The sequence below is a fragment of the Sorex araneus genome, chromosome 5 (genome assembly GCF_027595985.1).
Source record: "Sorex araneus isolate mSorAra2 chromosome 5, mSorAra2.pri, whole genome shotgun sequence".
NCBI classification, from domain to species: Eukaryota; Metazoa; Chordata; class Mammalia; order Eulipotyphla; family Soricidae; genus Sorex; species Sorex araneus.
In genome coordinates this window covers 13,348,227-13,375,982 of record NC_073306.1, presented here as the reverse complement: position 1 = coordinate 13,375,982, position 27,756 = coordinate 13,348,227, and the positions used below count along the sequence as shown (strand labels likewise).

Here is a 27,756-nt window from a genome sequence, read left to right as displayed (position 1 = left end):
CCCGTCTCTCCTTTAGGGCATTATGGGTTCTTTTTGGGCATTATGGTTTTTAGGGGTTGTGTTTATCATCTGTGTCTTTGAAAAAATGGTTTCTCCCAATCTCTGACATTTCTATACTTGACATTTTCTTTCATAAAGCAGAAAAATTTGAATTTTTATAAAGAACACTTAGGTTAACAGTTATTTCTCTAGGGATTATGTCTTTGGAATTCCAGTTAAAAGTCATGACCTTATTTAAGGTCATGTATTTTATGTCAGAGTGCTGGGGGCCAGAGCAGAGTGGTGCCAGGGATTGAAATCAGGCACATGCACGATATGTGTTCTGCCCATTAGGCTATATTCCTGGCCCTCTAACTTTGCTTCTCAGTATTGGTCCTGTGTTCTGGACCTTTCGCTTTTTTTTTTATGTAAATTTTAAAACTAATTTGTTTATATACAAAAAAACTAACTGAATAATGCAATTGAGATCGCATGTCATCTGTGGATCAAGTTGATAAGAACTGACACGTTGGCAGAACCGAATCTTTCTGTGAGTGAACTGTAGGGCGTCTTTCGACAGCTTATTTCTCTTTCGTTACCTTTCATTAGGGTTTTGTAATTTTCTTTATGTTGATCTAGTACATGTTTTGTTAGAGTCATATACAAGTATTTCAAGGTTTTGGGAGTACTATTAAAATGCTTATGTATTTCAAATGAAATTAAAAATCAGTAATTCTAATTGTTCACTATGGACACGCAGGGGTGTGATTGTTTTGTTCATTAACCTTGTATCCCAGAAACTTTATCAGTTATTATTTCCAGCAGTTTTGTTGATTTCTTTTTTGGCCCCTGAGCCTTGCTCGGAGGCCTCCCCACCAAAAAATAACTCTCAGTCACACGTTTCTGCTCCTTCAAATTAAGCCACATACCAGTTTTTTCTCAGGCCAGTATAAAAACACTCATGAACGACTCTTACTCTTCCTTTAAAAATGTTTTTTGGTGGGCACGCCTCCCTATATTCAGAGTTTGCTCCTGGCTCTGCTCAGGGGTCACTCCTGGCAGTGCTCGGGGACCGTACGTGGTTCTGGCAATGGAACCAGGATTGGCTGCATGAAAGGCAAGAGCCTTCACCCCGCTGCTACCTCTCCGGCCTGTAACCTTTTGAGAATTTCATTTTGATAGAGGAAGCTCGGGATTCCTGGAGTGCACATGTTTATGCCCCTTGTGGGTGCGGTGTTGACACACCACGCCCACCGCCCAGGTGCCAGAATCCTCCTGCCGTGGTCCACCGACCGCCACGGCCCACCGACCGCGTCTAGACTCCCCAGCCCCGGTCACCTCAGGACTGTGGTCAATCCAGTGATTCACTTTCAGCGGTCGGGCCGCTTCCTTCTGTTTGTTCATCTCCCACATGGGGGTGACATCAGCCCCGAGCGTCTTCCTCCTCCCTCACTCCCTCATCTCACTCAGACAACTCCCTCCACTTCTCCCCACGCTGTAGAAAAAGGCAGGATTTCATCTTGTTGTTGTTTTGGGACACACCTGACAATCTTGGGGTTACCCCCAGCTCAGTGCCCAGTGGTGCCGGGGCCGAATGGGGGTCGTCTCCCCCACCCGGTGGATGTGTTCTGCTAGTGGAGGAGTTGTCCGTTGAGTCTGTACAGCAGAGCTCTGTCACTTGGGTTGTTTCTTGATTTTGTTTTGTTTTGTTTTGCTTTTTGGGTTACATCTGGCGATGCACAGGGGTCACTCCTGGGTCTGCACTCAGGAATTGCTCCTGGGGACCATATGCTCTGGGGACCATATGGAATGCGGGGAATTGAATCCAGGCAGGCCGCGTGCAAGGCAAACGCCCTACCCGCTATGCTATCGCTCCAGCCCCACAAATAAATCTTGATGGTCTCGTTAGCATGAAAACTGAACGCTGTTATTAAGCTGATTTATTTATTGTGCTTAATTGTGAGTGCCGATCGGTGCGGGGATGATTGGTGTTCATTTTAATGTTGTAAGATCTGGTATTCAGTGTTTTTGTAATAAAAATATTTATAGACTGTATAATATTCTGATCCGTAAAATGAGACATTGGTTAGCATTTTTCCAGTTCACGTTTAATCGCTTCATAAGTAAGCTTAGCAAGTATGGCAGCATATGGAATATACTTATTACTATATTTTTCCCTTTCGTTTGTTCTTTCTTTTATAAAAAAAAAGTCAGCACAAAGATTAAACTTGACAGAAGAATGCAATCAAGTGATGGCTTGCTTTTAGAATTTGAATATGGAGGCCACAGGAACAGATGAAGTCGACAAGCTGAAAACTAAATTTATATCTGCTTGGAACAACATGAAATATAGTGAGTACCACGGTTTAAATGTGTGTAAGCTCACGGAAATAATCGAAGCTGTGTGTCATCTACATAGTCTTAATGTGGGGGTCTCTTATGCAGTGCTCAGAAAGTCTGGGGACCCCTCCTGACAGTTCTTTCTCCCCCCGCAACCTCCGGTGGTGCAGGGGTGTGAGGTGTGAGGCGGGGGTGGGGCAGCTGCATCTGGCAAGGCCCAGGGCTGACTCCTTGCTCTGTGCTTGGGTCCCTCCCGCCGGTAGTTGGGGATGGTGCCAGCCTGGACCCCTCCCGGCAGTTCATGGCCAAGTGGGCCAGGGGTGGGATGGGAGGCCTGGAGGTCACTTGGATTTCCAGGCCCACCCCATGGTGCCCCGGGAGCTCTGGGGCCATGCCTGGTCGTGCTCCGGAATCTCCAGGACTTGGCCTGGTGGTGCCCGGGGTACCCCGTGGGACTGTGTCTGTGCTCAGAGGCCGAGCGGGGGTCAGCCCCGTGGGAAAGGGCACGAGCCTCTCCCGCTGCACTCTCCGGCATTTCACCTGCTTTTCTTAGATGGAAAGAGTTTTCACGGAGGGGCCATGCCATTTCATCTGTCTTTGTCCTTGCGACTACAGATTGACGTTCGGATCCCAAAAGGGAGCAGGGGACCAGAGAGAGAGTCCAGGTGAGGGCACTTGCCTTGCCAGCAGCTGATAACGGGTTTTGATCCCCAGCACCAAATTACCCACTGAAAACAGAACTGAGGGTAGCCCTCAAGCACCCCTGGCTGTGGCTCCAAATCCCCTCGCCCCCGATTAATTAATTAATTAATTAATTATTTTAAAAGATTTAAAGGTGCGGGGGAGAGGGATTGAGGAACAGAATCAGTATATATCCTTGAATATGAAGAATTCTGATTAGTATTTTTTTTCTAATACATAGAAGAGGAACTTCCTCATCATTTGTTGTCTTCTTCTTCTGGCTTACCTATGCCCCCAGGTGTGAATTGACGTGCTGTATCTTTTGGTGACCTTTATTTTTTTTATTTTTTAAATTTATTTATTTTTATTTTATTTTATTTTATTTTTAAATAAAAATTTTATTTTATTAAATCCCCGTGTGGAAGATTACAATGCTTTCAGGCTTGGGTCTCAGTTATACAATGCTGAAAACAACCATCCCTTCACCAGTGCCCATATACCACCTTGGTGACCTTTATTTTCCCCTCTGCACCCGAGTGTTCTGGTTCAGCATTAGCAAGCCCGGCCAAGGGGAGGGACACGTGTCCCCCAGGGCTTTTATAAAGGTAAAATGCAAGCTGGCCGAGCAGAACTAAATAATTAAATGAGAAAGAAAGGCCATTCTGCAGTCATTGGGTGCGTCAGCCTGTTTCAGTCCTGTCACGCTTGGATATAAGAGGAAAAGTGACTCTGCGAAGTCCTCATCTCTGTCCCGGCCTCCTGGAGCACGGGAGGAAGCCGGACTGTCCCCAGGCCTTTTTGGTTCTGCACTGGAAATAGAACAGGGGGAGAAACAGGCACCACCAGTGGAGCTTGAGCTTGAAAGCCCCGCACATCCCTGCTTGTGAAACTCGTTGTCGAGTAATCGGGTTCTGTTTTCTTAAGGCCCAGTGACTCCGGAGAGAGGCGTGGCAGAGGCTGAGGCTGAGGGAGGTTCTTCGGAGAGCTGCTTTCTTCGCACTTGGCAGTGACTTTTACTAAATCTTTCCCCCCTCACCTTTGAAACACGGACAGACTGAAGTTTCCCTGTTTCACTTTATCTGAAAGTACCAGAAATGGCGTTGGTCATTTAGGTTATCATCTAGATGTTTTGCTACTTTGCAAAAGTTACACGTTCATAGTTGGTGGTAGATGATTTGCTAGACTTTTAGTTTAAAATCCTTTCACTTTACACTATTTCTCTCTCCCTTTTGTTTTTGTTTAGGTTGGGTCTTGAAAACAAAGACATATTTCAGTAGAAATTCCCCAGTCTTACTGCTTGGAAAATGTTACCATTTTAAATATGAAGGTAAGTTCCACATTTGTAACTCCTTCCAAAATCTTGCAGTAATTCTTTTTTTTGGACTGTTTTCATGATTTTATTTTCAGATACGTATATATTTACTTCTATCTTTTCTTTTTTTGCTTCCACCATTTTTATTGGGGTAAAAATACAGTATACATTTATCATAAGTTTTAATTCTGTGTTCTAGTGACATTAAATAGTCATCAGATTGTCCAACCACTATCACTTCTGTCTCCAGAACTTGCTATCTTGTAAAACAGAAGCTCTGAACCCGATAAACGGTCCCTCCATGCTCCTTGCGGCCTTCTCCTCCCCTGCAACCACCTTTGTACTTTTTTATGCTTCTCTTTTGGGATACTCCTTTTCAACAACTGCATTTTATATAACATCTAAGATAAGATCTCCCTGCCCTGGGTCTGGGCATCTCGTGGACTCCTTGAGGACAGTGGTTACACTGGTCTTTCCTTACCTCCTTCACGGACTCGACTTCCGGTATGACGCTAGTGCTGTGTCTGAATTGATGCTGTATCAAGCTCTCTGATGATTGCTTTAAAATATACGAAAATAACTAGAACTGCCACCCTAATTCACTTAAAAAAGGTCTATTTTCTAATTCTTACCTCTGCTCCGGGGCCAGAGCTGTGCTGTGCTCGGGGCTTCCTCCGGGCTCTGTGCCCAGGGATCATTCCTGGGAGGGCACACGGGGGGCCACATCCCCGTCTCTGTGACCTTGACCTCTCCAGTTAGTTTTATCAGTTACTGGGAGAGGTGTGAGGAATGAATCTCTTAGCCAAGGTAAGAAATTCAGAACTAGATGTTCGACAAGCCGCAGGATGAGGGGTGAGTTTTTCCGTCTGTCTCATTTCAGACACACTCGAGTATCTCTCACGTAGAAACTGTGGACATATTTGCAAAGCGGCGTTTTATTTCCAGGCAATTTCAATTTTGTGACTAACTCCGCACTCTCTGTAGACAGAAGTACAGTGGTGACACGGGCTTGACATCCATTTGTCATTGAAACCACACGCAGGCTGTAATTCAGCTCAGTTAAACTGGGCGTGTGTTGAAGTTTGCTTGATTGTAGTTTTGTTCAGAACGAGATTGAGCAGGGATAGTGCAGGAGGTGTGAGGAACGATAGAAGCTGCGCTAACGTCAGGAGGGCAGTGGACATGGAAGTTGGCACTGAGCGTTGTAGGCAGGTTTATCTGCTCATCCACTCACCCACCCCAACCAGCATTTATTAGGGGCTGCTCGTGCTGGGTGCTGTGCCGTCTGCTTCCATGGTAACGATGACAGAGTCATCAAGGGATGCGGAAGCACTTCCTGCTCTTAGTGCTTTGTGAATTAATGGCAAGAAGGGACCACAGTTTTCACAGAGAAACTGTTAGGGATGGTCAGTTGGGAATGATGTATGTGGATAACAGCAATTTTTTTACAATTTTTAAACTTTATTTAAATATCATGGTTTACAAAGTTGTTCATAACAGTTTTTTACCAGCATTTAACATTGCAGCACCAATTCTACCTCCAGAGTGACCTTGCTTCCACCATTGCTCCCATTTCCCAAAACATCCTCCCAAGTCGGCCTCCTTAACAGGCACAAAATATTTATATTGATAGCACTGTAGCACTGTAGCACTGTCGTCCCACTGTTCATTGATTTGCTCAAGCGGGCACCAGTAACGTCTCCATTGTGAGACCTGTTGTCACGGTTTTTGGCATATCGAATACGCCACGGGTAGCTTGCCAGGCTCTGCCGTGGGGGCGGGATACTCTGGGTAGCTTGCTGGGCTCTCTGAGAGGGAGTAGGAATCAATAGCAGCGTTTTTTAAAAAAATTACCTCAACATTCAAGATTAAGACTCTGTATTTTAACAGTCTTATAGTCTTGCTACTTAGCACGTCTTGTTTTAGAAAGTGAATATAAATATAAGAAACAGTGTGCATTTGTTTGATTTTAAGAATTCGCATCTGTGATTACAAGCATTTTTAGCATACTGATAAATCATGACACTTTATTTGCAAATCTCATTTCAGTGAGTACTAATATCTCTATTCTGAGCTGATTGAGGCAAAAAGAAAATTTCTGCTATCCCTCACACAGTAGTTCATTTCATTTAGAGAATATACGGTATCATTAGGTATCCTATTCATGGGAATGCCTCATATTTAAGTATATAAAGCGTTTCAGTTTTCATTTTCTTTTCCTCTTTTAGAATTTTTCCTTTTTTAAATTGAAGCCTCCCAGGTGGTGGTCAAGAGGCCTGCAGGCCCCTCCCAGGGGACTGCGATGCTTTGGGTGCTGGGGAATTGAGCTGCGGTTAATCACTTACACGACCTGTGCCTCAACTCTGTCCTCTCCACCCGCCTCTGTTTTCTGCTCGCTCTCTCGCTTTCCCTTTTCTCCCCTCCCCTCGTCCTCCCTCTCCTCCCCCCCACGCCCAGTGGTGCTCAGGGTCCGTTCCTGGTTCTGTGCTTACGAGTGACCCCTGGCAGAGCTCAGGGACCCTATGTGGTGCTAGAAATTCAAACTGGGGGTGACTGACTATATGGAAGGCAAGTGCCTCTCCTCCTGTACTATCTCTCTGGCCCTGTTTTATTTCCTTAGTAGTCTGATTAGGCAAAATAAGATTTCTCTTCATTAAAAACAGAAAAAAAAAAGATGGGAAAGATTGTGCCACGCTCCATACCTGCCGGGGCATATACTACCATACTGATGCTTCTTTGCCTATACTGAGATTCCAGTTTATACTTTTTGTTTTGTAGATGAAAATAAACTGATACCTGCAAGATCAGGATGCACAATAGAAGATCATGTAATTGCAGGGAACGTGGAAGAATTTCGCAAAGATTTCATCTCAAGAATATGGCTGACCTACAGGGAAGAATTTCCTCCCATCGAAGGCTCAGCCTTGACGACGGACTGTGGTTGGGGCTGTACGCTCAGGACTGGCCAGATGCTGCTGGCCCAGGGACTCCTCCTACACTTTCTCGGCAGAGGTAAATCCAATCTCTGTGCTTTGGGCTGTTACTCATTTTTTTTTAAAACATGAACTCCCCCCTTGAAAAATGCACAAAATTTTTGTTGGTTCATTTCTTGATTCTCTGATTCCTTCTCAGATTATAACCAATCTAACATTATTACATCCCTATTTTTAGCTCAGCAGGGTATGACTTGTCTGTAAATTTTCAAGATTTTCCCCTTCAACAGCGCAGGTTAGAGAGACCTCCTTGGGGCAGAAGGGTGCCTGCTGGCTCCAACATATATGTGTGCATTCAGTCTCTGGTAATGCATGCCACCAGCTCAGCAGGGTGGGGCCCCTGTTAAAAATAATAAGAATAGGGGCCCGAGAGGTAGTACAGTGGATAGGGTGCTTGCTTTGCACTCAGCCAGCCTAGGCTTGACTTCTGGCAACCCCGCTGGCCCCCTGAGCACTGCCAGGAGTGATTCCTGAGTGCAAAGCCAGGAGTAAGCCCTGAGCATCGCTGGGTGTGGCCCTCAGAACAAATGAAAACATAAGCAACCCCCAAACTAAAATAAAATACCAAGGTTTGTAGCATTTTTGGCTACCACCATGGGGCTTTTTGCTGTTAGGCTATCTTTTTCTTTGCGGTTCACCTCTCTATTCTGTCCAGTCTAGTAAATCCTAGAGAAGGCGGTAGCCAACTTTGAACAGATAGTTGATGTGTTTGTGTTGAAATCTTAACGTAGTTTTGTTGAGCTTCTTAATTTTTTTCTATACATCAAAAATGCTTTAAAGTAATTTCTGTCTCTGTGGATATGATTGTGATCCTAAACTGGTTAGACGCTGCTCTTGCTCTCCTGTTAGGCACCGGGAGTCCTCCCAAGCAGTGCTCAGGGGTACTCTAGGTAATCCTGGGCTAGATGGTCCAATGGTAGGGGTCTTTGATGTGCTGCTGTTTTTGCTACGGGGTGCAGGAACCCTCTTGGGCCACTGCAGCAGTGCCAGAGCCCTCAGAAACAAACCCCGCAGGGCCTGGAGGCCACGGGGGCGGGGGGGGGAGGTAGAGGGGGTGGGCGGGTCACGGAACAAACCCTGTCCCCTGCCCAGCTCCTCCCTGCCCTGTTCTCTGTGTCAGACTCTCCCAGTAGGCTTCTGCATCACCATCATCACCATCTTCATTTTTTTTTTTTTTTTTTGGAGGGAGTGTTGTGTTGGGGCCACTCCAGGCAGTCCTCGGGTGCTCTTTCTAGCTGTATGCTCAGTGGTACTCAGGGCCTCTTATGCAGTGCCGGGGATTGAACCAAGGTCTGCACGCTGCAGGGCGAGCACCTCGACCTCTGCATTTTCTCTCTGGCCTGAGTATATTCTTAATACGCTTATCAGGATTAGTCTTTTGGACCCTCAGATATCTAGTTACACATGTGGCACCTGGCTTACATTTCTGTTAGTCCATTTTTAAATAACAGTTACAAGTGCAAGAGAATTTTCAAAAAATAAGTTGCCTTTTTAGTCTATTATATGCAGTTATTACTAATTGCCATCATATTTTAGGCTGGAGCAACAGCATAATGGGTAGAGCGTTTGCCTTGCACTCGGCCGACCCGGGCCGACCCAGGTTCTATTCCTCCATCCCTCTCAGTAGCCCAGCAAGCTACCGAGATTATCCCGCCTGTATAGCAGAACCTGGCAAGCTACCCGTGGCATATTCGATATGCCAAAAACAGTAACAACAAGTCTCACATTACTGGTGCCCGCTCGAGCAAATCTATGAACAATGGGACGACAGTGCTACAGCAGTGCTCCTACAATGCCATCATATTTTATTTATGTATTTGATGATTTATAAATAATAGTAAATTTTTGGTAACCTTTCTTCAGAGCTTATTGATGAGGTCACATAGTGATTATGCTGATTTGAGAGTGGCTTGGATAATGCAAGAACAGAGAAGTTTTGAACTTTCTCTCGGATGATTTATTTGTAGACTTGCGCAATCACGGGCACTAGAATTGGGATATTTTTCACCGGTCCGACGAGGTCTCTGAACCCATAACTCATTTTGCTCACTTAAAATTACATGTATGTTTGGGGACTGTCTTGTTATTAAAGACATTGAAGCAGTGGATGTAGTTGATTTGGGGGGGGATCTTTGATCTGTAATGACTTCATTTATTAACTTTTCATTTGCTCGAGAATTGCTATTACTCCCTATCCAATGATTAAGTTATTCTGAAAGGAGTGTATGAGAAAAAAAAAGCACCATGAAAAGAAATGTAAAACTTTCATGTTCAGACTTCTGTGTTAACATATAGTCTGTCCACTTTCTGAAGTTACTCTCTCATGAATACCGTGAATGTTAGTGAATTTGTTTATGGCGCCTTGGGGTGGCCCAGACCGGATGCCTGGTAAGCAGCGGTGTAATGGCATGCAGAAGTCTTTATTCCATCTCAGTAATGTCAAAGAAAGAAAAGCATATTCTGGAATTTTTATTTACACTCGAGCTTACTACTTATTCCTATTTTTCATTTTGACAACTATTTTTTTGATGATATGTTATAGATCCCATTTTAGAAAATTTGAAAACTATAGAAAAGCTGAGAAAATAGTATTGCCACTAATAACATTGATGTAATTGGCATATTTTCTCTGCTCATGACTTTTTCCAAAGTAGCTTCATTGAGGTATAATCTTCATGCTAGAAGTTCCCTCAAAATGAACAGTTTGGTGGGTTATGGTCTATTTTACAGAATTTATAATTATCATTGTGGTGATCACTTTCAACATCCCTGATTTCAAATTCACCCAACGATTAATCTATTTTCTGTTTCTGTAAATGTGTCTCTTCCCAAGTTGACTGCCTTATTTTAGTAATTCTTGACCTTCACTGCTATAGACATAGTAGAACTGTTTAGGTCTTAACTATTTATGGACTCTGAGCAACTTGCTTTTAACCACTTACAGCATGGACCTGGCCTGATGCTTTGAACATTGAAAATTCAGACTCTGATTCTTGGACTTCCCAAACTGTAAAAAAATTGACTGCATCTTTTGAGGCATCGCTCTCCGAGGAAAGAGAACTCAAAGCCCCCACCATTTCTCTGAAGGGAACAACGGGGAGATACGCCGATGATCGTGAAATGCAAAATGAAATGTACCACAGGACAATCATCTCCTGGTTCGGCGACTCCCCCCGGGCTCTCTTTGGTTTACATCAGCTCATAGAATATGGGAAGAAATCGGGCAAAAAAGCTGGAGATTGGTACGGACCGGCTGTGGTCGCTCACATCCTAAGGTAACGTTGTCTGGAAATCCATCATCGTTAACCGTGGTCCCCCAGCTCAGAGATACAGGATCGCAGCACACGTACGCCGCTGGAATGCAGGAAGCCTTAACTGAACGGAAGTGTTCACAAAGGATCTCTGTCATTAGCTAATAGTAACACAACACAACACAACACAACATTTTGTGACTCCACTTACATTCATCAGCTGACAGGTTTTTCTTCCCTTTGTGACTGATACAGCTATTCAAGGTCTCTTCACCCATTTTCTTTGGACTACCTCATTGTGAAATGTTCTCAAAACTAACAACTCTTTTTAACCTTGGATCATGCATAACATTATAGCTTTTTTAATTTAATAGTGGACACGGGGGCTGTAACGTACCGGTAGTGTAATGAAATGTCAAGAGCTAAAAATTGATGTTTTTAGCATTTCTTTGCACACATCAAATTCTTGTGAAGTGCAAGGGACTATTAATATTATAATTATAGTCAATGTAAAGGGTCTGTAACAGAGTACTTAGAAAGTTGAAAGTCCCATTTCACTATTACCCCTCAGTGTTTTATATGCCATTTACTTGGATACTACATAAGTTTAAAAATGGTTTTATTGTTTGTGTTCCATTATTAGCATGAACTGAATTATTAGTATGTCATTCAAGTATAGTATGTTGTATTAAATATGTTTCATTTAAAACAATACATACATTTGAAATTATTTTGCATATTTTGCAACATTTTGCATATAACATAACATATAAAACAGCTTTTATATTTCATAGGACCAGTGCTTACAATTGGAAAAGTATTTGCCTAATGCCATGAAATGGATTATTGATAACGTCAAGTCCAACTTGATATATTTAAAAGTATAATTGTAAAAGGATTTAGGACATATTCTATGTGTTCTATATCCCAGGAACCAGGAAACTAATATAAAAGACCTGATACTAAATATTTTAGGCTTTCCAGGCTTCACATGGACTCTCTTACCCACTTTTCTTTTTACAGTCCTTTAAAATGGTAAAAATCACTCAGCTTGCAGGCAGTAGAAAATCAGGCCATGGGTTCTATGTGAACTATCCCTTTTTCATACTAACATACACAAGTGTGCATGTTTAAATGAAGGAAAAAAGCATCATTTAAGGTAGAAAAGACAGTGTACTCGAGGATAAGCATGCAGTAACTCACCGTCCTCAGTGATATGTATAAATATTAAGCAAACCTCCAAGCACAGTCACGGAAGAGGTGGAGGGAAATTCTTTGACAAGAGTGGGGCTTATAGGGACTGGAGCCATAGCACAGCGGGTAGGGCATTTGCCTTGCACGCGGCCGACCCGGGTTCAATTCCTACCATCCCATATGGTCCCCTGAGCATCGCCAGGAGTGACTCCTGAGTGCATGAGCCAGGAGTAACCCCTGTACATCGCCAGGTGTGACTAAAAAAGAAAAAAAAAATGGGGCTTATAGCTTTATACCCAAGGTTGCATTTCTCTTCTGGCATCTGTGCCACACCCAGCAGTGTGCAGATGTTACTCCTGACTAAGCACTCAATAATGGCTCCTCTTGGTGCTTGGGGCACCATATTGGATGCTGAGGATTGGACCCGGGTCAGCTGTGTGTAAGACAAATGCCCTACCTGCTGTATTATTGCTCCAGCCCCAAAGTTGCATACTTGTAATTTATATTTCATTGTTCTTTGAGTAATTTAATATAATATTTCATGCTGAAAATAATCGACTTGGTTTCAGATGATAGTTCTCTCTCTCTCTCTCTCTCTCTCTCTCTCTCTTTCTTTCTCTCTTGCTTTCTTTCTCTCAGTGGTACATGGAGCTTGCTCCTGGCTCAGTGCTCAGGAATCACTCCTGGCGGGCCCAGGGGACTAGATGGGATGCTGTGAATTGAACCTGAGTTGGCTGTGTGAAAGGCAAGTGCCCTGCCCGCTTTACTGTCACTCTGTTCCCAGACGACAGTTTTAAAAGTGGATAATGGGGCTGGAAAGACAGTACAGAGGGAAAGACACTGGCCTGGCATGCAGCTGACCCTGTTGAACCAGGGTCAGCTCCGGATTTGAACATCCTAGAACCATGTATGGGCCCCTGAACACTTCCAGGGCTCACTTCTCAGCACTGAACCAGGAATAGCCTTTGAGCTGCTGGGTGTGGCCCAAACAAGGACAGAAAAAAAACCCACAATATAGTTTAAATATAAAAGTTGGGAAAGTGACACTGTTATTTCCCCTTAAATTTTTATTTGCTAACTGGATATATTAGAATTTTAAAAGATGATGCTTATTTTTTTTTCTTAGAAAAGCAGTTGAAGAAGCAAGACACCCTGATTTACAAGGACTAACAATTTATGTTGCACAAGATTGTACAGGTAAGGAACATAGGACAAGGAAAAAACAATCCCCATCTTTGAAAATGACCGTCTGAAACAGGTGAATGGGGACAGTTAGCACGGCTGTGTACTTGTGACCGTAAGGTGGATGTGTTTCAAGGAGTGAACCTTCAGCGTGAACAAGTTTTCACTAGGGCCTCAGTAAATCTTCTGATAGCGACACAGCTGATTGGCTAGAATTTTTACTTTTTAAAAATGATTGTTTTGGATTCCTGCTTCATGATCGGTATCTTAGTAATCTTGAAACTTTTTTGGAGATAGAGCCCTGACTTTCCCTTATAGAGGCACTATTTAAAGAAGTCACCTCATGCTGTAAAGGAGTGTGTGTGTGTGTGTGTGTGTGTGTGTGTGTGTGTGTGTGTGTGTGTGTGTCTTTGGACTGCATGTACTCAGAAGTGTGTGTGTGTGTGTGTGTGTCTTTGGACAGCTTGTGCTCAGAAGCTTTTCCTGGTTCTGTGTTTTCCAAGATTGACCCTCTCCATGCTGGGGCATGGTAGGTGGTGCAGGGATTTGAACTAGGGTTGGCTGGATGCAAGGCGAGTCCCTTAACCCTGGATCTCTCTCTCTCTTTGGCCCTGAATTTGTTATTTACAGAAATGCTGTCATCAGGATAAAACATGTTGGTGTTTTTAAGGAGAAAAAATATGCTTAAATCATATTTAATAGACAATAACAGTATTTGGGCTGGAGCGATAGTACAATTGGTAGGGTGTTTGCCTTGCACGTGGCTGACCCAGGTTTCATGCACATCCCCATTATGGTCCCTTGAGCCCTGCCAGGAGTGATATCTGAGCGCAGAACCTGGAATTAGCCCTGAGCACAGCCAGATGTGGCCCTGCCCCAAGAAAAAGTCTAAACCCTCGAATGTATATATTTACATACATAGCTTTAACTATGTGTGTATCACAAGGAATGGATGTTTACCTCATAAATAGGCATTTTAGGCTTTTTGATGATGGTCATTAGTTTCTTAAGAAAGGGTATTAGGCATATGAAAATGAAAGTTGTATATTTTCAGAGTAGTGTATGAATATTGAAGATACTACAGTATTTGTGTTCAAGTAGAAAACCTTTCAAATAAAATTTGCTGTGTTGCCAATGCTGATTAAACCAAAGAATGTACTTACACAATCAACGCATACATTTATAAATTTTCTTTTTGGCTTTTTATTGATATCAGTTGTGGTCTTCGTTACATATGGTTGCTTAAGACAAGTTCCTCCTTAGATGAAGTAGTTCTTAGAATTTGTAATACTTTGGACAGTTTTTAACGGGCATTCTCTATGAGTATCAGTTTCTACCCATATGCCTTTATTGTTTTTAAGATTGCGTCTTGCATTCACTTTCCCTCTTGTCATTCTGGATTCTTTTCCTCTCTGCTCCTAGCTTCACATAGTTAGACGTAGGCACTATGAGTTAGGACATATAAGCCTCATTTCTCGTGCTGCTTGTGTTAATGTGAGGTAATTTGTCTTTTCCTAGACAGAATTTTCTCCAGATGTTCTGCAAACACTTCAAATCCCACACTTTGGAGACTAAGCGTATGGTTCCCTGGACACCACTTTCAGTTCTCTCCTCAGAAACGGCGTCATGTCCACATAGACAGTCTCCTATTCTCCACTCCTCTCTCACCACTTACACGTGACCAGTCCTCCACTGCGCACCACTGACACTTTTCTAAGTCCCTCTGAATCTGTTCTCTCTTCTCTCTCATTGATGCAGATCAAACCGTTGTCCTTGAGTTGGGCTATAACTTGATTTCCTTGTCTTTGAATTCTCTCTCTCTCTCTCTCTTTTTTTTTTTTGCCTTTTGGGTCACACCTGGTGATGCACAGGGGTCACTCCTGGCTCTGCACTCAGGAATTACCCCTGGCTGTGCTCAGGGAACCATATGGGATGCTGGGAATCGAACCCGGGTCGGCTGCGTGCAAGGCAAACGCCCTACCCGCTGTGCTATCTCTCCAGCCCCTCTCTTTTTTTTTTTGATCCATGTAATCAGAAGAAATCGTTCATGTCCGCTCATTTAAAGAGCCATATCTGCAAGTACCTACTGCCTCCGTTAGCATGTAAAGCACAGGAAGTACTTAGCAACTTGACCTGACCTTCATGTGCAGGGCTGTCTTCCATGTGATTCTCCAAAGAATTCATCAACCATCATGCCGTTCCTCACACATGCTATTGTCTTTCCCCAAGTCTTTGCGTGTAGTATTGCCTCTGATTGGCTACCCTCTATTATTAAAATGCTTCTTGTTGGCTTTTTATTGTTCTTCAAGAACATTTTCAAAGTTTCACCTTGGTGAAGCCTTCTCCAGCTGCCTTCGAAGAGAGTTGACTTACTCTTCTTTGCTGGGTAACACGTTGGAAATGTTGCTATTAGTAGTGCAGTTGTGATCCGCTGGCCGTATCACCCCGCCCTGTTCTGTTTCTCCCTGTGTTGATGATGGTGGGGGAGGGGAGGGGAAGCAGAATCATTGAGTTGGAAGTCACTGCTCTAGCCTTGGTTGGGAAGTTCCACTTTTCATAGCCTTTGCACATATAAATGATTGAGAGGAAACACTAAGATAATTGAGCGAGACATTTCTGAGGCCAGGATCTGATTTTTTTTTTTTTTTTTTTAATCCTCAGAACACAGAAAACCTTAGTAAAAATAGCAGGTCCTCAATGCGTGAGTGTTGACCAGAGATGAGTAATGAAGAGACATTTAATAAGGAGGAAATGGGCATATGTACAGGTGGACATGTTACTTTGTTTTGCCAGTATTTATTCTGGGTAAAGTGGGCCTCTCCGAAGGGGAAGCTCACTCTTCATAAGGTCCCTGCCGGGGATTCATCCTGGCCTCAGGATGCTCAGGGGGGCGTGTGGTGCCGGGGATTGAGCTCAGGGTCCTGCCCGTGCCAGGCGTGTGCTCTGCCACTTGTCCTTCGTCCCCTGGCCCCCAGATATGACTCAGGCAGAGATATTTAAGTTTTATATACATTTACATATACATATATTTTACGTATATGTATATGCATGTATATATGTGCTCATAATTATATATGTGTACATATATGCATATACATGTATATGCAATATACATATAATATAATCATATACATGCATATACATGGAGCGAGAGAGCAGTGGGTAGGGTGTTCGCCTTTCACGTGCCTGACCTGGGTTCGATTCCTCCATCCCTCTCAGAGAGCCCGGCAAGCTACTGAGAGTATCCCGCCCACACGGCAGAGCCTGGCAAGCTACCCGTGGTGTATTCTATATGCCAAAAACAGTAACAACAAGCCTCACAGTGGAGACGTTACTGGTGCCCACTAGAGCAAATTGATGAGCAACGGGATGACAATGACAGTGATACATATGTATACATAATGTATGTGCACATAGGTATGTGTATATGTACATATACATGTATACATATATAAACATATATTCACACATATATGTTTTATTTTGTTTTTGTTTGGGGACCACAGCTGGTGATGCTCAGGGACACTCCTGGCAGGCGTGGGGGACCATGTGGAAGGCTCCTAAAGGCCGTGCGAAGACGGATTTTACTTCATAATCGAAAGCTGCTGAGGGTTTTGGCAGAGAGTGAACCCAGGTTGGCCGTGTGCAAGCAAAAGACTTACTTGCTCTACTATTCTGCAGCTCCTAAAAAAAGAATTTGTTTTTTAAAATGAGTTTTGTTACAGGGTCCACACCCAGTGGTGGTTGGGATTCCCCAGGGGGCCATGTGGGGCCAGCAGGGGGACCCCAGCCTCGTGCACGCAGCATGTGGGTTTGCCCCCCGGGCCTCAGGAGTGCTTGTTGGACTGGCGCATGTATTCACCCCCAGAGTGAAGGATGGGGGTGCCCTGCTTCGGGAAGCCAGAGATTGCCAAGGGCTGGTGACTTCTGTGCGGTCTGGAGAAAGCTGGAGAAAGCGTCGCCCTGGCGTTGAAACATGCAAACAACGACTGTGGCCGTTTTGCCGCGCTGGTTTAGACCGACTGTGGGAGCTCGGGCTTCTGGTGAGCAGAGGGATTTGAAAGCTGAGGGTCACGTTTGTCATTTAACGGGCTGAGTTGTGGCCCAGAGGGCGGCATTTGCCAACTGACACAGGGCACTCGGTTAAGCGGACAGGGAGTGAGCTGACAGAGTCAGTTCTCAGCACAGCTTTTTCTCTGGGACAGATGACGCCTCTTGGTGCTTGTGGCCGTCACTCTCGTCCCGGATGAAGTCTTATTTAAGTCCACGGGTCACTTCTGCGCCCTTAGGTACAACCTGTCAGCAGCACGTGGCACGGTTCACTGCTTCCTCTTCCTGCCCGACACGTGGGTCGCTCCCTGGCCGCGTCGCTGTTGAGATGTTCCATCTTCCTTCCTGTGTGTCCCTTCACAGCCGCCCTTTCTCTCCGATGGCTCAGCGGGAGAGTTTGGGGTCTGCACCTTTAGACCCTCTCTCTTTCTGCTGTGCTCAGGGCTATGCTCTCACCCAGTCTCGTGGCCTCACTTCTGTCAGCTGTCAAGCCCCCATCTGATCACGCCCCGCATCCAAGCTTGCGTGCCTGCTAACCTGCCCGCCCAGACTCTGCTTCCTTGGCGAGAATCCGGCCTCCTGTCTGTCTTTCCTCCTGCTGTCGTCATCTGTGTTGTTGTAGCCGCCACCCTTTTGGTTTGTTGGTACCAAACCTTGCCGATGCCCCGTGCCTCCGTCTCCCTCTCTGTTCCCACTGGCCATTCAGGGAGTTTATTCCCTTCCAGCTGACCACTCTTCCCACTTTCACATGACTGTCCCACGTGCAGTTCCTTGATGTCACAGTTCCTGCCTCTGTCCATGCCGCCACGGTGGTCTCTTGTTGGAGTACAGCGGTGGCCGTCTAGCTGTCCCTGCCTCGCCCCCACCCCTGTACCCCGCCAGTCTGTTGTCAGCCTGGGAACTCAACTGGTACATTACAGATCAGTTCAGGACATGTTCTTTTCTTCTTTTTTAAAAATTTTATTTTATAAAGTTGTTCACAATAGGGGCTGGATCAATAGTACAGTAGGTAGGGCGTTTGCCTTGCACGCGGCCGACCCAGGTTCGAATGCCAGCATCCCATATGGTCCCCTGAGCACCACCAGGAGTTATTCCTGAAGCATAGCCAGGAGTAACCCCTCTGGATCGCCAGATGTGACCCAAAAAACAAACAAACAAAAAAAGGTTCGATTCCCAGCATCTCATCGCAGGGTGTGACCCAAAAAGCAAAACAAAACAAAAACAAAACAAAAGTTGTTCACAATAGTTTATTACAAGTAATATTCAAACACCAATCCCATCACCAAGCACCTTCCCACCACTATAAGAGGAAAATGTGTGAAGATTGTTGTATTTCATCCTGGAGCCATTAAGCCCTTGTATAAGAGATGACAAGCATGTTTGTTAAAACCAAACAAGTGTGGGCTACTTTAGGTACATCAGTGGGCAAGAGTACATTTGCAGCTGCACGTTCCAGGACATTCTCTGTCATTCTCCTCCGGGAGCTTTATTTCATAGTCTCTGGATCTTGGACGTGGATGAAATTATATGGCACAGTGGGTGTGGGCGCAGAGCTAGTGGGTGTGACTGCCAAGCTACTGGAAAGCTAGGGAGCTGGGGGGAGGAGGCCCAGTCCTGCTCCAAGCGAGCTTGGAGATCTGTCATGAGTCCCACATACCTGGGTTTTTCTGTGGGTTCCCTCGTAGGCGAGGCTCATCCGAGCATGTGGAGAGTGGCCTTGAGCATGGCTGCCATTGAGTTCTGGAGATTTTCAGCTGCTGGCGTTCTGCTGGGGCGGGGAGGGAGACTCAACCCGCCCTCCCCCTCCAAGTTGCCCCCATCAAGACAGCCTGGTGTGAGGTCAGGGTGTTCTATGTCACTCTCTTCCAGGAGCTTTAATTCATAGTCTCAGGACATTCCCTTTCCTGAAAACAAGAACAAACCCCAAACCTTCAGCTGCTTGCTTTCATGAAGTACAATCAGTCTTGGCACGGCCTTGAGGAGCCTCTGTGGCTCTCTCTCTCCCTTCTCCCCCAAGCTGGAGCTTCTGCTTCCTGTCTCGTTCCCAGACTGTTCCCCATTCTCGTCCCTCCAGAGGCCCGCACCTCTTGTTTTGGGAACACGCCAGCTGTGCTTCTGCCGGAGGGCTCCGGGGCCTGCTGACCGCTCTGCCTGCGGTGACTCCTCCCACCCTGACCTGCTGACACTCAGCGTCTTACTTTTTTTTAAAGTCTTGATTCGAGTGAGTTTCTCCTAAGACCTTCCTTCCCACCTCTCAGCACTTTTAACCCCTCAACTTCTGTTTCTCTTCCAGGTTTCTGTTCTCATCTGCCGGATGAGTGTTCACTTGTTATCTCTCTCCCCACGTTAGAGCCTCTGCTTGCTGAGGGCAGGGATAGTTTTTGTTTGTCTTGTTCTGTGACTGCTGAAGTCTAGGGCATGCAGTATTTACTCGGTAGGTTGTCGGTGCATTACAGACCCTGTACGTAGCTGTTGTGTCTAACACATCCGTGAAGCAGGAAGGTGTGGTTAATGGTTGCATCAGAGATCTGCTGCCTGGTGTGTGTGTGTGTGTGTGTGTGTGTGTGTGTGTGTGTGTGTGTGTGTGTGTATGAGTATGAGAGATAGAGTGTGTGTATGAGAGAGAGAGAGAGAGAGAGTGTGTGTGTGTGTGTGTGTGTGTGTGTGTGTGTGTGTGTATGAGAGAGTGTGTTTCTTAGATTTTAAAAATTTGATGACTCTCCAACCGGCCTTTCTCAGTTTACAGTTCCGATGTCATTGACAAGCAGTGTCCTTCCCCGTCCTCTGGGAACAGAGATGACAAAGCCGTGATTATTCTAGTTCCTGTCAGACTTGGTGGAGAAAGAACCAATATTGAATACTTGGAGTTTGTCAAGGTATGAAACAAAGAGTTCAGTTTTTCACTTGCTTGCTAATCTGTCTTTTTTTATTGAATTAACATTGATTTATAGGTGTGTGCGTGTGTTCAGGGTTTTGTTGTTTACCTTGTTTAAATTCTTTTATTCTTTTGGTTTTTGGACCACTCCCTGCTGAACGCAGGGGTTACTCCTGGCTCTGCTCTCAAGCATCACTCCTGCTCGGCTCAGGGGACCGTGTGGGGTGCCAGGGATCCAACCAGGTCAGCTGCATGCAAGGCAAACACCTTTCCCACTGTACTGTTATTCCAGCCCTCTTGTTTATATTCAGGCTGCTGACTAATGTGAAATCCATAGCTCTATGCTCTTTTTTTCTCTTAAATGAGTACTGATGTATTTATGATTGTATCTAGTAAATTTTTTTTTTTTTTTTGCTTTTTGGGTCACACCCGGCGATGCACAGGGGTCACTCCTGGCTCTGCACTCAGGAATTACCCCTGGCGGTGCTCAGGGAACCATATGGGATGCTGGGAATCGAACCCGGGTTGGCCGCATGCAAGGCAAACGCCCTCCCCGCTGTGCTATCACTCCAGCCCCTGTAGCTAGTAAATTTTGACATTTGAGATTTTAAATTTTAGTATTATGAGATCAGATGTGATTTGAAGAGGAGTCTTTTCATCTTTCTCACTAATAATGGAGACACAGAAACAATAGTTATAAGAGATGAAGAGGCTGTAATTTCTGTGGCTATTCTTTCTTTGTGATTTTTAAAAGTACACACTTTGGCTTATTTGGAAAACCCACATTGAGTGTATTTGCATGATAATTAAAAAAATCAGACTTTTTTTCGTCCTCTCTAGTTTGTAGTGAGGGTTATTGCTGGGATGGACGAGGTGGCACAGACAGGCTAACTCTCAGGTGGCACAGGCAGGCTGGCCCCGTGAGGTGGCACAGACAGGTTGGTCCCGTGAGGTAGCATAGGCAGGCTGGCTCTGAGGTGGCGCAGGCAGGCTGGCTCTTTGAGGCTGTGCACATCAGCTGTGATGTCAGCCTACGTGACTGCACTGCTCATTATTTCGGCTCCTCACACTGGCATTTCCTACACCATTCCGCCCCCCAAGCCTGTGTCTTAGCTGGCTTGGGCACAATATTTTATAAATATTATATAAATATTTTATATTTTATATATAAAATAATATACCTTATACTGCTTGCGACAGTGAGCCATTATCAGGAAACACATCAGCAGGAGTCGGTGTGAAATCACCGTTACATGTCACGGCGCGTGACTGCAGCCGTTGAGGTTCACCGAGCTGGTGGGTGCTGGTTGTTCTTGTTGGTCTTGTGCTGTTGTTTTTGCTCACTGAACTCGGTGGGCGTCTATGCAACTTCCCCGTCAGATTTGCTGTGCTCCCACCGGGCTGTCAGTTCCGTGACTGGAGGTGTCGGGCAGCCGCGTATGTGACTGTGCTCCATGGTAGCTCCATGGTAGCTGACACGATTTGCTGGCTTGGGCTTGGTGAGATTCAGCTGTGGAGCTGGGCGGTTTCTCTGCTGGAAAATGTCAGGTGTGGACTGTGCTGCTGGGTGTGTGTGTGTGTGTGTGTGTGATTATCTGACCCCCATTCTGAGAAGGCCCCAGAGTTCTCAGCTCTGACATATCTAGGGTGTGTGTGTGTGTGTGTGTGTGTGTGTGTGTGTGTGTGTGTGTGTGTGTGTGTGTGTGTGTGTGTGTAAGTAATTATCTGACCCCCATTCTGAGAAGGCCCCAGAGTTCTCAGCTCTGACACATCTAGGGTATGTGTGTGTGTGTGTGTGTGTGTGTGTGTGTGTGTGTGTGTGTGTGTGTGTGTGTGTGTTTAATTATCTGACCCCCATTCTGAGAAGGCCCCAGAGTTCTCAGCTCTGATTCATCTATCTGAAAGATTCAGCATCTTGGTATTGTTTTTTTTTTTTTCTTTTTGGGTCACACCCACCGATGCTCAGGGCTTACTCCTGGCTCTGCACTCAGGAATTACTCCTGGCGGTGCTGGGGGACCATACGGGATGCACATCTTCTCTGGACAAGTGTCCAGCTATCTCCCTGCATTTTAGTGGGATTGTTTCCTGTTGTTGAGTTTATTGTCGGGAACGTTAGCTCTTTGTCAGAAGTATTTGCACAGATACTTCTCCCTCCTGTAGTATGGTTTTTGTGCCGAGCTCATCTGTCTTTGCGGTGCAGAAATGTTTTAGTGTGTGACCCCACTTGTTTATTTTTTTCTTTCGCTTTCCTGCTGTGGAGTCCAATCCCGGAATACATATGGAAGCCAATATCACAGATTGTTTTCACACGTATTTTGATCTAGGTAGTGGTTTAAATGCCCAAATCCAGTTTGAGTTGAGTCCGGGCGTGGTGTGAGATAGGACGGTTTCCTTTTGCCTGTAGCTATTCAGTTTTCCCAGCACCCCTTATTGAAGAGATTTTTTCCTTTCTCCATTTTACGCGCTTGTCTCCTGTGTTGTAAATTAACTCTCTATACCTGAGGTTCTCATAGTTCTGTGCCCTCGTTCATCTGAGTGTCTGCTTTTCAGCCCATTACCGTACTTACACAAAAGTACCTTAACTTGATAGTATCATTAAAAGTCAGGAAATGTGATACCTCTTCACTTTTTTCTCAGGGTTGCTTCAGCTATCCAGGGAATTTTGTGGATCTGTACACATTTTAGTCATGCTTCTATGTCCTTGAAGAATGCCACTGGGATTTTGATAGGAATCATAGAAATTACATTGCATCTGTATAATGCCTTGAAGTGCTTTGTGGGGGGTGGCCATTTATTATTATTTTTTTCCCTTGGGGGCCATACCTGGCAGTGCTCGGGGTTTACTCCTGGCTCTATGCTCCGGAATCACTCCTGGTGGGACTCAGGGGACATGATTGGGTGCCAGGGATCAAACCTTGCTTAGCTTTGTGCAAGGCAAGCACCCTGCACTCCCTACTCGCTCCACTCCCAAGGTGGCTATTTTTAAAATGTTAATTCTAATCCATGAGCCAGCTAATCAAAAGGCCAAGTGTTTTGCCTTCACAGGAGTTTAAAATTTTTATTATATATAATAAAATAAAAATAAGTATATATATATATTTAAATGTCATGAATTGAACCCAGACCTTCATGCAGGAAGGCGTATACTCCATTGCTGAGGCCCCAGTGGAATTTTATTCTCTAATATGGTAACTGGTCTATCTGCTCACCCGGTATGCAATAATTGTTTAATGTTTTTGATGCCGATTAGAAGGCTTGACTTAACTTGTGTTAATATTGAGTTAGTAGACAAAAGGATTTCAAAACACGGGCCTAACATAATATAAATATAACTGAAAGTAAAAATTGGAGAATTTCTATCCCTGGTGATACAGCTCTGGTTGTTTTGAATAATTGCCATTCGTCTTGCGTCTCTAACCCTGAATTAATTTCTCTTGACAGGGTATTTTAAGCCTTGAATATTGTGTGGGGATTATTGGCGGCAAACCTAAACAGTCATATTACTTTGCTGGCTTTCAAGGTTAGTGACTTCGCAAAATGTGTTTCTTCATTGTTTTCTTTCACAAGTCAGGAAGTTAATATTGTATCTTCTGGACACGGGATGATTAACAGAGCAGAATGAGTGCCTTGTAAATTCATCAGTCCTGCCCTCGCCCCTCATTTGTCATTTGGTCCACAGCGTAATTGGATTCTGCAAAATGTATGTTTAATTTCTGTTATTGCATAAACAAGGCATAATTTATTTCCCGAAACTTCAGAAGACGTTTCAGGTGCCCTATTCTGGCAGTTGCTATTTACATATTTACTTTTTTTGCCAGTTTTGGTGGTGCTAGTTGATGATCAAATGACAAGCAATATGTTCTCCCTGTCAAGAAAACGTAGCACAATACATTTTTCATATGCAAACCCTAGAATATAATTGTGTGTTTGTGAAAGTAATTTTATCACCAAAAATTAAATGACAGCCTCATCACTTTATAAAAATTCTGCTTATACAAGCATATTTGATGATGCAAAATTTAATCTGTCCTGTGCAAACCTATGTTTTAGTCAATGAATATCAATCTGGCAAGCTGTTACTCCCAGGTTTTTTTTTTTTTTCAGCTATTCTACATAGAAATTGGATTGTAAGCAGTGTAATAATAAGGTGTTTTTTGAATTACTTGTCTTCTGTTTTGTCCTTGTAGATGACAGTTTGATTTACATGGATCCTCATTACTGCCAGTCTTTTGTAGATGTCAGCATAAAGGATTTCCCTCTCGAGGTACTAGATAAAGAGCTGGTTCTGTTTTCTTACTGATCTCGCAAATTCTAATTATTGAGAGGTGTGCTAGACAGCTCTGCTTTCATGGCATTCCAATTTCACACTAATAGTCAATATTTTACTCGTTTCTAGAGCCATAATCAACATAAAGGTCAAAGATTAAACGATTTGTTGTTGAATTTTAATTTATTATGTACTTTCCTCTCCGTTTGTCTTGCTCTCTAACTTGTTAGATCTCCTAGCCCAACCAAAATTAATGATCAGCCCTCCAGGTAGTTTTATAGATACATAACTGAATAGGACTAAGAAATTTTAAATGTTAGAATTTTAAAAGAAAAAGAGAGGAAGGGGGTAAGAAAATGAATTTGGGTTAAAATGACATGATGACTAACGGAGATATCTGCTAAGGTATATGGCTTTAAGTTTAGTCTTAGCCTCTAGTTAAGATGTTTGAACAACTTTGTAAATCATGGTGCCTTAAAAAAAAAAAGAGCATCTAGTTGGGTATCTAATAATTTGTTTTAGCTTTAATTTCCTAACATCTTCTTATTCTTTAAGGCAGTCTTTTGTGTTCCAGTATTTAAATTTAGTAAATTTTGACCACGTGCAAATGAGAAATAATTATTGCATTGTTTTGCCATTAGTGATCCTCACTGGTACTTTTATAGACTTTTAAACTAATTTTATCAGCAGAGTGGTGTGGTGTACTAATTCTTGAGCACTTGGTAGGTTGGAAATGTGTTTCGTGCTTTGTTTTCGTAGTAGTTTGTTAGCAAATGTTAATACTAAGTGGTACCTAAGGTGCAGATATGACACAAGGTAAGCAGGATGATTAAAATCTGGTTCTGGTTCAGGGGGCTGGAGCAATAGCACAGCGGGTAGGTTGTTTGCCTTGCACACGGCCAGTCCGAGTTTAATTCCCAGCATCCCATATGGTCTCCTGAGCACCGCCAGGAGTAATTCCTGAGTGCAGAGCCAGGAGTAACCCCTGTGCATCACCAGGTGTGACCCAAAAAGCAAAAAAAAAAAAAATCTGATTCAGGAGGATGCATCAGAAAACATCCTGTCATCCTTTGAAACTCTTATTTCTTATTTTAACTTCCCTTGTGCCCAGAGACCGGGTTTGTTTTCTCCTTTCTCCCTTTATAGTATCTCACGTATAAACTTGAATGAGTATTTGCAAGTGATGGACACCGGTGTAGGCGTGATGGAATTGCGGTACGAGAAAAACACACCGTCACTCACCGCTGCTGCCTTATGGTCTGATGACACAGGCCCAGGTCTGAGTTCTATTTTTTAGGGTGTACGTGCCAAATTGGGTCTTTTAAAAAGAAGGTACTTGAAATATTCCCAATCCTGATTATGTTAGTGTCTTTGTTCAGTGTTTTGAGAGATCACGAAGAGTGAGGTGACAAGCAGCCTGGGTCTGCTTACCCACGGAGTGTGCGGAAGGACACAGAGCTCTGGGGAAGCTGGAAGCTAGGTGGGAGTAGAGAGGCGGAGAGGAAGAATCGGTTTTAAGAGACTTTGAAAAAATGAGGTAACTTTGGTGAGATCAGGTGACTTCTTAAAGGCACCATAGTATTTATTTCTTATATATCTAGATATCAAGAAAATGGGTTGTAGCTGTTACATTTTTAGATATTGGTAGAATATATTTGGGTAATTCCCGTGGATAGGTATTTCTCTCTTTTTTTCTCCTTATAGGAATTTGTCTTAAGTTATTCAGTGTCTGGCATAATTTTTTCCTCTTTGAGAATATAATTCAAATATGAAAAATCATTTTTTGTACACTAATAAGATTTAACTTTTTGCTTTTTATCATATTTAAAGTTTAAAATGCTCCAAGTAGATATATTTTAGCTACCCTGTATCCTTACCTTGCCTGACTATTAGGTTGTATGCTTATATGTCATTGAAATTTTGCATTTGACTGATATTAGAAATTATATGCTCTGATATTTATTTTACCTATCTCTACTAAAATTACTTTTGAAGTAACTTTTTGAATCAGTTCTTCTTTTGAGTCACAGGTGGGAAAACAAAAATCTTAGCTCTTTAATTCCAAGTAAATACCTGCTGGTAATGCTGATATTTGAAGTGTCTTCAATGATAGTGGGTTCTGAAATTCAAGTAGTATCTCAGAATATTTGTGATTAAAGAAGAGGTTTAATAGGTGATATTGCTGGTTCTTGTGAAATTTCCGCTATTTCTAGAGCTCAACTCAAAAACAGTAGAAAATAAGCCAGACTGGTTTCTTTCTTTTGTTCTAAAACTGTCGTTTATTGAGCTCTTCCTGTGTGCAAGATACTGTGCTAAGCACTTCCCCTCCTCTCTGGGGCTGTTTCCCCGTAGCCCCAGGTGCGTGGCCTGTGTGTGTTCATTTCTAAGTCCTTGTGACGTTTTCTGATATTGGCGTAGACTCCAGGGTGTTGACGCCTTTGAGCGCTTCTCTGTCTTCGGCTCTGATCACTGCGTGGCTGACAGTCCGACGACGTGACTGTGAGCAGTTCTTAGAGGCTCCGGGTAGCGGTGGGGTCTGCAGGGGCAACCCTGCGTGAGAGCTGAGTGGCCACAAGGGAGAGGTGAGGGCAGATTACGGGATTAGCCCCATCCACCGCCTCTTTCAGACAGAGACTGAGGGTCCGAGGGAGCAGTGTGAGTGACCTTGAAGGAGAAGGGTCAGTGGGCAGTGTGAATTCAGAAGGGAGGAGAAAAACTCAGCTGGGTTCGCAGCGAGGCTAGGCGGGTCCGGCGGGTCGGTGGGTTCTGTTGTGAGTAGTTGAAGCAGGAAGAAATCTGAGTGCTGGGATTAGCTGAGCTCTCTCTCTCTCTCTCTCTCTCTCTCTCTCTCTCTGTTTCTCTCTCTCTCTCTCTCTCTCTCTGTCTCTCTCTGTCTCTGATGTGTGTGTGTGTCTTTATTAAGTTAAAATGTCCTAAGTGAGACTGTTGCATCGTGTGATGATACACTCTCAGAATAACTGTTTCTAATAATTGACAAGTACCCAGTTCTGCTCTGTTTCTTTTGCCTTACTGGCCAGAGTCTGTGAATTTGATCGGCCTTATTAATAGGCACGTGAGTCTGTTCCGATTCCTGGACCCCTCAGTTTCAAGGTTCAGAAGGTTCCTACAGTGGCAATTGTCGTACTCTTAGTAAACTTAGAGAATCATGGCATTAAAGTCATTAAAATGTTTAGACAGTGAATGAACTTGTCTGAGAAGGATGTACTCGTCATGATTTATACCTGGGAACTGCAGCTGGGAGGAAGTAATTTTTTTTTTCTTTTTGAGGAAGTAATTTTTTTTTTTTTGGGGTCATACCCGGCGATGCACAGGGGTTACTCCTGGTTCTTCACTCAGGAATTACCCCTGGCGGTGCTCAGGGGACCATATGGGATGCTGGGATTAGAACATGGGTCGGCTGCGTGCAAGGCAAACGCCCTACCCGCTGTTCTATCGCTCCAGCCCCTGAGAAAATAATTTTTAAAAAATTTATTTATTTTTTAATTAGTGAGTCACCGTGAGGGTACAGTTATAGATTCACACATTTTCGTGCTTGTTTTTCCCTCATGCAATGTTCGAGAGCCCATCCCTCCACCAGTGTCCATTCTCCACCACCAATGAACCCAGTATC

The 27,756-nt window shown here is 44.0% G+C and overlaps 1 protein-coding gene across 4 annotated transcripts in view; it reads left to right on the top strand.

Moving 5' to 3' along the window:
• ATG4C (autophagy related 4C cysteine peptidase) overlaps positions 1 to 27,756 on the top strand; it is a 106,071-nt gene that overhangs the window by 16,049 nt on the left and 62,266 nt on the right. For 2 of the 4 annotated variants that reach the window (XM_055139777.1, XM_055139776.1), the window contains exons 2-9: positions 2,190 to 2,331; positions 4,244 to 4,327; positions 7,091 to 7,324; positions 10,250 to 10,580; positions 12,877 to 12,947; positions 19,722 to 19,858; positions 23,300 to 23,378; positions 24,046 to 24,122. In XM_055139777.1, coding sequence (XP_054995752.1) covers positions 2,256 to 2,331; positions 4,244 to 4,327; positions 7,091 to 7,324; positions 10,250 to 10,580; positions 12,877 to 12,947; positions 19,722 to 19,858; positions 23,300 to 23,378; positions 24,046 to 24,122 — 1,089 coding nt within the window. In that variant the 5' untranslated portion in view covers positions 2,190 to 2,255. The remainder of the gene's footprint in view (positions 1 to 2,189; positions 2,332 to 4,243; positions 4,328 to 7,090; positions 7,325 to 10,249; positions 10,581 to 12,876; positions 12,948 to 19,721; positions 19,859 to 23,299; positions 23,379 to 24,045; positions 24,123 to 27,756) is intronic. The other 2 variants (XM_055139779.1, XM_055139778.1) reach the window with 1 other exon arrangement.